This window comes from Ovis aries, chromosome X (genome assembly GCF_016772045.2).
Source record: "Ovis aries strain OAR_USU_Benz2616 breed Rambouillet chromosome X, ARS-UI_Ramb_v3.0, whole genome shotgun sequence".
NCBI classification, from domain to species: Eukaryota; Metazoa; Chordata; class Mammalia; order Artiodactyla; family Bovidae; genus Ovis; species Ovis aries.
The window spans coordinates 81909835-81921976 of NC_056080.1; the positions used below are offsets into that span (position 1 = coordinate 81909835).

At 38.5% G+C, this 12142-nt stretch overlaps 1 protein-coding gene across 10 annotated transcripts in view; it reads right to left on the reverse strand.

Annotated features, from left to right (window-relative positions):
• Nucleotides 1-12142, reverse strand: part of TMLHE (trimethyllysine hydroxylase, epsilon) — a 71868-nt gene that overhangs the window by 28277 nt on the left and 31449 nt on the right. For all 10 annotated transcript variants that reach the window (XM_060408398.1, XM_042241581.2, XM_027963376.3 and 7 more), the window contains one exon: nucleotides 8016-8192. In XM_060408398.1, the coding sequence (XP_060264381.1) occupies nucleotides 8016-8192 (177 nt within the window). The remainder of the gene's footprint in view (nucleotides 1-8015; nucleotides 8193-12142) is intronic.

Genomic DNA, 12142 nt, shown 5'->3' on the forward strand with positions numbered 1-12142 from the left:
TATTTGCGTGGAGTATCTTTTTCCAGTCCTTCACTTTCAGTCTGTGTGTGTCCCTTGTTTTGAGGTGGGTCTCTTGTACACAACATATATAGGGGTCTTGTTTTTGTGTCCATTCATCCAGTCTTTGTCTTTTGGTTGGGGCATTCAACCCATTTACATTTAAGGCAGTTATCGATAAGTATGATCCCGTTGACACTTACTTTGTTGTTTTGGGTTTGAGTTTATATACCCTTTCTGTGCTTCCTGTCGAGAGAAGATCCTTTAGCATTTGTTGGAGAGCTGGTTTGGTGGTACTGAATTCTCTCAGCTTTGGCTTGTCTGTAAAGCTTTTGATTTCTCCTTCATATTTAAATGAGATCTTTGCTGGGTACAGTAATCTGGGTTGTTTTTCTCTTTCATCACTTTAAGTATGTCCTGCCATTCCCTTCTGGCCTGAAGAGTTTCTATTGAAAGATCAGCTGTTATCCTTATGGGAATCCCCTTGTTGTTTTTCCCTTGCTGCTTTTAATGTCTGTTCTTTGTGTTTGATCTTTGTTAATGTGTTTAATATGTGTCTTGTGGTGTTTTGCCTTGGGTTTATCCTGTTTGGGACTCTCTGGGTTTCTTGGACTTGGGTGACTATTTCCTTCCCCATGTTAGGGAAGTTTTCAACTATTACTCTCCTCAAGTATTTTCTCATGGTTTTTCTTTTTGTCTTCTTCGTCTGGGACTCCAGGTAAGTATGATTTGAACATTGGTGCGTTTAACATTGACCCAGAGATCTCTGAGGTTGTTCTCATTTCTTTTAATTCTTTTTTCTTTTTTTCCTCTCTGATTCATTTATTGCTACCATTCTATTTTCTACCTCATTTATCCTATCTTCTGCCTCCGTTATTCTACTGTTGGTTCCCTCCAGAGCGTTTTTGATCTCATTTGTTGCATTATTCACCATATATTGACTCTTTTTTATTTCTTCTAGGTCCTTGTTAAACATTTCTTGCATCCTCGCAATCCTTGTCTCCAGGCTATTTATCTGTAACTTTATTTTGTTTTGAAGATTTTGGATCAGTTTTACTATCATTATTCAGAATTCTTTATCTGGCAGATTCCCTATCTCTTCCTCTTTATTTTTTCTTTGTTTGGAGGGCATTCATCTTGTTCCTTTACCTACTGAGTATTTCTCTGCCTTTTCATCTTGTTTATATTGCTGTGTTTGGGGTGGAGTTTCTGCATTTTGGCAGTTTGTGGTTCTTCTTTATTGTGGAGGTTCCTCACTGTGGGTGGGGTTGGACGGGTGCCTTGTAGAGGTTTCTTGGTTAGGGATGCTTGTGTCAGTGTTTTGGTGGGTGGAGCTGGATTACTTTTCTCTGGAGTGCAAGGAAGTGTGCAGTAGTGAGTTTTGAGATGTCAGTGGGTTTGGTGTGACTTTGGGCAGTCTATATTGAAGCTCAGGGGCTATATTCCTGTGTTGCTGGAGAATTTGCGTGGTATGTCTTGCTCTGGAACTTGTTGGCCCTTTGGTGGTGATTGGTTTCAGTGTAGGTATGGAGCCTTCTGATGAGCTCCTGTTGATTAATGTTCCTTGGAGTCAGGAGTTCTCTGTTGTTCTCAGGTTTTGGACTTAAGCCTCCTGCCTCTGGTTTTCAGTCTTATTCTTACAGTAGCATCAAGACTTCTCCATCTATACAGCACCGATGATAAAACTTCTAGGTTAATAATGAAAAGTTTCTCCACAGTGAGGGACACCCAGAGAGGTTCACAGAGTTACATGGAGAAGAGAAGAGGGAGGAGGGAGATAGAGGTGACCAGGAGGAGAAGAGGGGGAATCAAAATGGGAGAGAGTAAGCTAGCCAGTAATCACTTCCCAATGTGCTCTCCACAGTCTGGACCCCTCAGAGATTTTCACGGAGTTACACAGAGAAGAGAAGAGGAAGGAGACAGAGGTGGCCAGTAGGATAAAAGGGGGAATCAAAAGGAGAGAAACAGATCCAGCCAGTAATCAGTTTCCTAAGTGTTCTCCACAGCCCAAAACACACAAAGAGATTCACAGAGTTGGGTAGAGAGGAGAAGGGCAAAGGAGGAGATGGAGGTGACCTGGTGAAGAAAAAGGAGAGTCAAAAGTGAGAGAGAGCAATCAAGCCAGTAATCTCACTCCCAATAAAAAATGGGTACTGAAGATTGGGTTCTTAAAGGTACAAAATTGATAATAAATACCAAAAAAGATTAAAAATCTAGCATAGAGATTAGATTCTCAAAAGTACAACATTAAAAAAACAAAACAAAGTCACAAAAATTATAAAATATATATCTGAAGTTTGCTTTAAAAATAGGGTCTTTTTTTTGCAAAGTAATGGTAGTTATAAAAATGAAAATTAAAGGAGTAATATATGACTTAAAAAATTAATTTTAAAAAATGATAATAGTAAAAATATATCTAGGACTTTCTCTGGAGTTGTTGTGGATAGTGTGGGGTCAGTTCATTTTCAGATAGTTTCTTGAGCTGGCTTATACTTCTCAAGATCTATAGGCCACTTCCTATGTAGTCAGTGCTAAGTACAGCATCTTAATCTATTGCACCTGTCACTTCCAAAGCAGTTCCCTCTGTTTATGTTAGCTTCTTCTGTTTCCTGGTCTTTTCAGTGTCTGATTTCTGCCCTGACGCAAGGGGGTGCTGGTGGTCACTTTTTTAGGCTCACTTGTTCAGTAGTGCTGTGGGGAGGGAGGAACACTGCAAACAAATATTACTGGCATGTGTGAGGAGTGCTCACAGTGTTTCAGCCACACTGGATTTGCCCCTGCTCACAGCGTGTGTGCTTTCCCAGTCTACATGGCTCAGACTCTAGGTTGCTCTGCTGGGAACTGTCTGATGCAGGCCCTGGTTTGCCTGCACTTCCCAGGTCTAAGCCCCTCAGGTTCAGGTCCTCTGATACTCCACAAAGGCACAGACTTCGTTGGGCCTGTGTTTTGCGCCATCCCAGGTCCGAGCAGCTCAGGTGACCAGGTGCTTGGCACACATAGTCACCCCCAGTTGAAGGCTGCAACTTATCCCTTCCCCTGTCCCAGCCACTGGGTTTTCTGGGTGTGTCTCTTCTGGGGAGGTGATCTCTGGCTGCGACCCTCCTGGCAGATGTCAACCGTCCAGAAACCCAAAAAGTCTTGGTTAGCAATGAAGCCTGCTTGCAGTTTAGTAGAGGATGCCTCTCTGGGGCGGTGATTGCCCCCTTCCAGCTCTGGCTGCTCTTGCCTGCCTGTCTCCTGCAGGGGATGGGCCGGTCCGCAGCCAGCTAGCTCTGCTCAGTCCTTTGCTCTGTGAGCAGGCCCGACAGTGTCTTAGGTTAGGGCTTTCCATGGGATAGCGAAAAAGTCTGGGTTGCTATCTCAAGGCAGCTCCCTTAGATTGCCCTTGGGGGATTCAGGCTCGGTCCTTACCATAAGCAATGCAGCCTGTGCCTCCCTGTCCAGCCCCCTTTTGCTAGTGGCGGATGCAAGTGTCTCGGCTGCTTCTCTGCTGGGACTTGCCATTAGGCACGTAATCTGTGTGTTTTATTTATTTTTCCTCCCAGTTATGTTGCCCTCTGAGATGCCAAGATTCGCCACTGACCTGCCCGTGAGAGTGTTTCCTGGTGTTTGGAAACTTCTCTCTTTTTTAAGACTCCCTTCCCGGGATGGATCTCTGTCCCTACCTCTTTTATCTCTCATTTCATCTATTATATTTTTTCCTACCTCCTTTCAAAGACAATGGGCTGCCTTTCTGGGTACCTAATGTCCTCTGCCAGCATTCAGAAGTTGTTTTGTGGAATTTGCTCAGTGTTCAAATATTCTTTCAATGAATTTGTGGGGGAGAACGAGGTCTCCCCATCCTATTCCTCCACCATCTTAGGACTGCCCCCCTAAATGAACCTTTGTTGACAAAGTAATGTCTCTGCTTTTTAATATGATGTCTAGGTTAGTCATAGCTTTTCTTCCAAGGAGCAAGCGTTTTTTAATTTCATGGCTGCAATCACCATCTGCAGTGATTTTGGAGACCCCCAAAATAAAGTCTCTCACTGTTTCCATTGTTCCCCCATCTATTTCCCATGAAGTGATGGGACCAGATGCCATGATCTTGGTTTTCTGAATGTTGAGATTTAAGCCAACTTTTTCACTCTCCTCTTTCACTTTCATCAAGAGGCTCTTTAGTTCTTCTTTGCTTTGTTCTATAAGGGTAGTGTCATCTGCATATCTGAGGTTATTGATATTTCTCTCAGTAATCTTGATTCTAGCTTGTGCTTCCTCCAGCCCAGCGTTTCTCATGATGTACCTTGCATATAAGTTAAATAAGCAGGGTGACAATATACAGCCTTGATGTACTCGTTTCCCTATTTGGAACCAGTCTGTTGTTCCATGTCCAGTTCTAAGTCTTACTTTTTGACCTGTATACAGATTTCTTAGGAGGCAGGTCACCTGGTCTTGTATTCCCATCTCTTGAAGAATTTTCAACAGTTTGTGGTGATCACACAATCAAAGGCTTTGGCATAGTCAACGAAACAGAAGTAGATGATTGTCTGGAATTCTCTTGCTTTTTCGATGATCCAATGGATGTTGGCAATTTGATCTCTGGTTCCCTGCCTTTTCTAAATCCAGCTTGAACATCTGGAAGTTCACAGCTGACATACTGTTGAAGCCTGGCTTGTATAATTTTGAGCATTACTTTGCTAGTATGTGAGATGAGTGAAATCGTGCAGTAGTTTGAACATTCTTAAGCATTCCCTTTCTTCGGGATTGGAAAGAAAACTGACTTTTTCCAGTCCTGTGGCCACTGCTAAGTTTTCCAAATTTGCTGGCATATTGAGTGCAGCACTTTAACAGCATCATCTTCCAGTATACTTGCTGGAAAAGTTAAGTGTTATCTATGGTATTTTTTTTTTTCATTGTAGAAAAATCAGTAGTAAAATGTACTCAAATAAATATTTCTTCTTCAAATACTGTTTTGTTATTTTGAAATACAGATTCACAGAAAGTCACAAAGAAATATATAAAAGAGGTCTCATGCACCCTTCCCTGAGCCTTCTCCAATGTTTAACATCTTGTACAACCACAGTACAATATCAAAACCTAGAAAGTGATATTGATACAATCCATAGAGTTCATTCAGATCTTGTGAGTTATATACATAATTATTTCTGTGTGTGTGCTCAATGCAGTGTTATTACATGTGCAGCTTTATGTAACCACTACTATAGTTAAAATACTCCAGTGTGCCATTACCACAAGACTCCTTCATGTAACCTCTTTAAAGCCACACCATTCCTCCTCTCTTCCTGGCAACTGCTAATCTGTTCACTATCTCTATAATAATGTTATTTCATGAATGTTACATAAATGGAATCATGCAGTTACGTTTTTCCTTCACTGTTATTCCTTTGTGCTTCCCCCAAGTTATCATGCATATCAATCTTTCATTCTTTATTACTGAATAGTTTTTCATTATGTGGATGATTTGTTTAACATTTCACACATTGGAGGATATTAAAGTAGTTTCCAGTTCTTGGCTGTTACAAATAAGGCTGCTGTGAACATTAATGTACACGTTTTTGTGTGAACATAAGATTTCATTTCTCTGGAATAAATGCCTATCAGTTCAATTGCTGGTTGTATAGTACGTGCTTCCCAGGAGGCTTCCCAGGTGGCTCAGTGATAAAGAATCTGCCTGCCAATGTAGGAGACCCAGGTTCAATCCCTGGGTCAAGAAGATCCCCTGGAATAGGAAATGGCAACCCACTCCAGTGTTCTTGCCTGATAAATTCTATGGACAGAGGAGCCTGGCAGGCTACAGTCCATAGGGTCACAAAGAGTCAGACACAAATTGAGTGACTGAGCACATACACATGGTTACTTGCATGTTTAGTCTTTTTTTTTTTATAAACAGGCAAACTTTTCCAGAGTGTGTGTGTGTGTGTGTGTGTGTGTGAAAGTTGTTCAGTCGTGTCCAACTCCTTGTGACCCCATGGACTATACAGTCCATGAAATTCTCCAGGCCAGAATACTAGAGTGGGTAGCTGTGTCCTTCTCCAGATCTTCCCATCCCAGAGATTGAACCCAGGTCTACTGCATTGAAGGCAGATTCCTTACCAACTAACCCATCAGGGAAGCCTAAAGTAACCATACCATTTTATACTCTCAGCAGCAGTGTATAACTGATAGAATTTTTCCAAATCTTTTATAGCATTTTGTGTTATCACGATTTTTTAAAAATTTTAGTCATTCTGCTAGGTATATAGTGAAATTTTACTGTGCTAATAACTTTTGTTTCTCTAATGGCTTATAATGCTGAACATATTTGCAAATGTTTATCTGCCATTTGTACATCCCGTTCAGTGAAACGTCTGTGCATGCCTTTTATTCATTGTCTAATTGGATTGTTTCTCTTATATTGAGTTTTGAAAGTTATTTAGTTCTAGTGCCAGTCAGTACCTAGGTCAAGGTTTTGAAGATGTTCTCCTATATTCTTCTCTAGTTTTGTAGCTTTATGTTTACATTTAAGTTCATGATCTATTTTGAGTTAATTTTTGTATAAAGTGTGAAATTTTGGTTGAAGTTATTTTTTTTTTTACTTTTGCCTATGAGTGTCCAATTATCTCAACATCATTACTTAAAAAGATTATCCTCCTTCATTGACTGGCTCTTGCACCTTTGTCAAAGATCAGTTTACTATATTTGTGTGATTCTATTTCTCAGTTTCTTTTTCTGTTCTATTGGTCTACATATCTATCCCTCCATCAAAACCACAAATATATAGTTTTATTTCTTTCATTCTAATATATATGAATTTTATTTCTTTTCTTGCCTTATTGCAATGACTAGAAGTTCCAGAACTGTGTTAAACAAGAATGAAAGTGAAATGTTAAATGTGTTCAGCCTCACCATTATAGATGATGTTAGTTGAAAAGATGCTAAATATCTCTGATCGTCAGGGAAATGCAAATCAGAGATACCACCTCAAATCAGTCAGAATGGCTATTATCAAAAAGACAACATAGGCAGAAATTAACACAACATTTAATTATCTTCAAATTAACAATAAAGAAAAAAATAAACTCAAATGTCACTACCCTCCTCAAAAAAAGAAAGACAACATACAACAAATGTTGGTGAGGGTGTGGACAGAAGAGACTTCTCCTATACTGTCGATGGGAGTCTAAATTGGTGTAGCCACTTTGGAAAAAAATTAAAAATGAAAGAACCATATCATCCAACAATCCCTCTTCTGAGCATATATCCAAAGGAAATAAAATCATTGTTTCAAAAAGATATATGCACCCTAATGTTCATAGCTGCACAATTTATAATAGCCAAGATGTGGAAACAACCTAAGTGTTCATTGATGCATAAATAGACAAATAAAATGTGGTATATAAATACAGTGGAATATTATTCAGCCATAAAATGAAGGCATTCCTGCAATTTGCAACAACATTGATAGATAGACCTTGAGTGTATTACGTGAAGTAAGTCAGGCAGAGAAAGATAAATACTGTCTACAGAGAGTAGACTGATGGTTGCCTGAGGCTATAGGTTTGAAGAAATGGGAGATGTTCATCAATGCTACAATTTTCATGTTATAAGAGGAATAAGTTCTGGAGATCTAATGTATAGCACAGTGATATACTTAAAATACTGTATTGTATACTTGAAAGTTACTAAGATAGTAAATTGTTAATACTCTAGCCACACATGCAAATGTGCTAATTATGTGAGGTGATGAATGTGTAAACTAAGCTTATTGTGGTCATCATTTCACAATATATACAGATATGTCAAATATATCTCAATAAAGGTGGAAAAATATTTTTCAAAACTATGATGTTAGCTGTAGATTATAACAATTTAATTTAAGAAGAAAAATAAAAGGTACACAAAAGAAATGCTGCCAAAGAAAGGAAAAAGGAAGAGTAACTAAAAGAATATCCTACTATGTAAAGGGGCAAACCATTTTTTATAAAACAATTGTTCTTTAAAGAAGTACCCAAAGAAGACCATGTCTCCTGTCCACTCACAAGTGAAAAAGAGTGTGGTCTCATCCAGATGAATGGTCTTTGGCTGGATACATAAATCCACGCTGGCAGTGTCTAGGCTACGCTGGTGAGTCTTAGAGTTGTAGCAAGATGCTGAGCGGCAGTGGTCTCGAAGCCAGACATAATCAAAGCGCATCACATTGTTAGCATATTGCAGTTCTAGGGAAAAGATCACATTCTTTTATCAGCATTTATTACGTTATTTATTCTATAAAAATGAATAAAATATTTAGGAAAACTAAAAAATCTGGATTCAGAAAACTCCATTCAAAAAGTCTTCTACCAACAAATGAGCGAGAGCAATGTGAGGGATACTGGCCCCCTACTATTAAAATACAGCATGGACTTCTTACATTTATCTTTATGTGCAACTTAAAGTATAAAAGCTTTCCTGAAAAATAAAGAGACAGGCCAGTTTCTCGAAAAAAAAAAATATAGCATGGAACTTCTACAATTAAAATAGTGTGATGTTGGTATAGGAATAGGCAGACAAAACAACAGAAGAGTATAAAAAGTCAAAAAATATACATGAATGCACATAGAAATTTGATTAGTAAAAACTGATACATATAATCACTGTGGAAAATATGACTTTTTAAGTAAATGGTGTTGGGACAACTGATAATCATTTGGAAAATTATAAAATCAAGTCCATACCTTATACTGTCACCAGGTTTCCAAGATAAACTCAAAACAGAGTAGAGTTCTAAATTTGGAAAATGAACATGGCTAGAGGATATAAAGGAGGTCCTTGTACTATACTTACAACCTTCCTGTTAGCTTGAAGATGTATCGAAAGAAAAAGTTACCAAAAAATATCAAACACTTTATCAGATTATTCATTTAGACAGGGTAAATTGAGTTCAAATTTATAACAGGAATAAAAACTATAAAGTATCTGGGAATAAATGAAAATGTAGAAGATAACTATGGAGAAATTCTGAAGGACTTGAAGGAAACTTGAATGGAAAAATATGCTCACAGGTGGGCAGATTCAAAAATGAAAAGACAGAAATTCTTCCATAAATTAATACACAAAACTCCATGTACTTCCAACCCAAATCCCCATGAAAATTTTCATGTACTGGACAGACTAATTCCAAGAATTAACAAAGCAATAATTTTGACAAGAAAAAGAAAGGCTTGGAAGGGAAGTCTTACTAGGTATAAAAATATATTATAAAGCTATAATCATTTAAAAAGTATGATATTCATGCAAAATGGACTAAGAAATCAAGGGAACAGAATAGTCCCAAAATAGACCTAAGTGTATATGGAAATATAGTATACGTTAAAGGTGGCATTTTGCAATAGTGGTAAAATGATAGATTTTTCAATCATTAGTTTTAGAAAAAATGAATATTTGAAAAAATTGATTCTAGATTCACATCAGCTTCAACAGTAAATTACGGATACAGTAAAATATAAAACATTAAACTATTATATATTGACAAATTTGAAGAAGGAAAAGTATTTTAATATGACACATAAAGCATAAAAGATAATTTGTGTATGTGAAAATAAAAAAAACTTCTGTTTTGCAAAGTGTAAACAAGTTAAAATACAACAGGAAAAATATTTTAACATAAAAGGATTAATACCCAGTATATTGAATAAATCCTTATAACCATTAGGATAAAAACTCAGTAGAAAAACAACTGAAGGATATCAATAGGAAAGTCACCAGCGGTGAACAGTAAATGCATGCACTCCTCTAACTTTAGGAGTAATAAGAGAAATGGGTATTAAGATATCATTTTTTATTCATCAGAGTAACAAAGTTTTTAAAGTTCGATTAAAACATGTGTTTTCAAATGATGTGGGGAAATGCATGCTTTCAAACATTGGTAATGTGAATATAAATTGATGATGACTCACTGAATGGTAATCTGGAAGTTTCTATGAAAATAATAAAAAAAATATGTATATTACTTTCTTGACTCAGAAATTCACATCTCAGTACTTACCTTATGGAAACTGTCACATGCAAGGAGGTATGCACAAGGATATTCATAATAGTTTTGTTTATAATAGCAAAATAGAAAATAAGATTGTCTATCAGTGGGGCAGTGAAGGAACAGCTGAATAAACTGTGGTATATCCTTACTGAGAAACTAATCAACAGTTTAAAAATGCAGTATATCTATACTCCTCAAATTGACTTTGTACAATGTTGCAATTCTCTTTTTAAGGAAGGGAAACTAAAGCTCAGAGATGTTAAATTAATTTGTAAGATCATATAATGATTAGGTGTGGAGGTAGGACAAGAATTCAAGTTGTCCAACCCCAAAGTCCTATGCTAGTGTTACTCAAAATGCAGTCTTAGGAATCTGAGGTTGATACTTCAGAAAAGGCAGGGTAAGGAGCTTAGAAAATCTTCTGCCCCAATAACAATGAAAAAACTGGACAAATTTATCAATAACAACCATTTTTGGACCCTGGAAATTGATCAAAGGCCTCCAGCAAATTAAAAAGCATTTAGTCAAGAAAGATGATTGAATCTTGGGTAAGAACTGTAGGGATCTGAGTGCTTTAGCTTGAGGTGCTTTAACCCCTACTTTACGCCTAGCAGCTCCATCAGCAGTAGGTGTAGCAGGACAGGAAAATCAGGAAAGCCAGCTGGCATACTGGTTAGGGCAAGGAATAGACCAGCAGAACAATCAAGAATCTATGAAGGGGATTAAGGGAAGGAGACAGCTATAGTGGTCCTGGGAAAGCCCCCTCACATGCCCAGTGTTCAGCAAGGCTGTATACACATGTAGGGCTGTGTGCATACTTAGGAGAGACTGGAACAGGCCTTAGTAATCTACATGTCCCTGGAGGAATGTAAGGCCCTCTGCCAGCACAATGGAAACATGTAAAGTGTGGCAGAAACTGAAAGCCAAGGCAAACTTATGAAAAGCCTAAACTTTGTGTGCCCCAATCCACATACAGTTGCAATGGCAAAGGGTGGAAACCTTATTGACTAAAGGTTTTTAGCTTAACCTCTGTCCAATTGTTAGAAGTGAAGTCGCTCAGTCGTGCCCAACTCTTTGCGACCCCATGGACTATAGCATACCAGGCTCCTCCCTCCATGGGATTCTCCAGGCAACAGTACTGGAGTGGGTTGCCATTTCCTTCTCCAGGGGATCTTCCCGACCCAGGGATCGAACCTGGGTCTCCTGGATTCCAGGCAGACACTTTAACCTCTGAGCCACCAGGGAAGTCACTAAACTGTACCACCCATTCATGGATCATAGCCTTGTTGAGGTGAAGGGGCTTGTCTAACTCAATGAGCTATGCTGTGCAGGGCCACCCAAGATGGACAGGTCATAGCGGAGAATTCTGACAAAATGTGGTCCACTGGAGGAGGACATGGCAAACCACTCCAGTATTCTTGCCTCAAGAACTCCACGGACAATATGATAAGGCAAAAAGATGTGACACTGAAAGATGAGCCCCCCCCCAGGTCAGGAGCTGTCCAACAAGCTACTGGGGAAGAGTGGAGGGCAATTACTAATAGCTCCAGAAAGAATTAAGAGATTAGGCCAAACCAGAAATGATGCTCAGTTGTGGATGTGTCTGGTGGTAAAAGTAAAGTCCGATGCTGTAAATAACAATATTGCATAGGAACCAGGAAGGTTAGGTCTATGAATCAAGGTAAATTGAATGTGGTCAAGCAGGAGATGGCAAGCACATCGAAATCTTATGAATCAGTGAACTAAAATGGACAGGAATGGGCAAATTTAACTCAGATGACCATTGTATCTTCTACTGTATCTTCTACTTCTAAGAATCCCTTAGAAGAAATGGAGTAGCCATCATAGTCAACAAAAGAGTTTGAAATGCAGTACTTGGGTACAATCTCATAAACGACAGAATGATTTCAGTCTGTTTCCAAGACAAACCATTCAACATCACAGTGATCCAAGTCTATGCCTCAACCACTAATGCCAAAGAAGCTGAAGCTGACTGGTTCTATGAAGGCCTACAACACCTTCTAGAACTAACACCCCCATAAAATGTATTTTTCATCAAAGGGGATTGGAATGTAAAATTAGGAAGTCAAGAGATACTTGGAATCACAGGCAAGTTGGACCTTAGAGTTCAAAATGAAGCAGTGCAAAGGC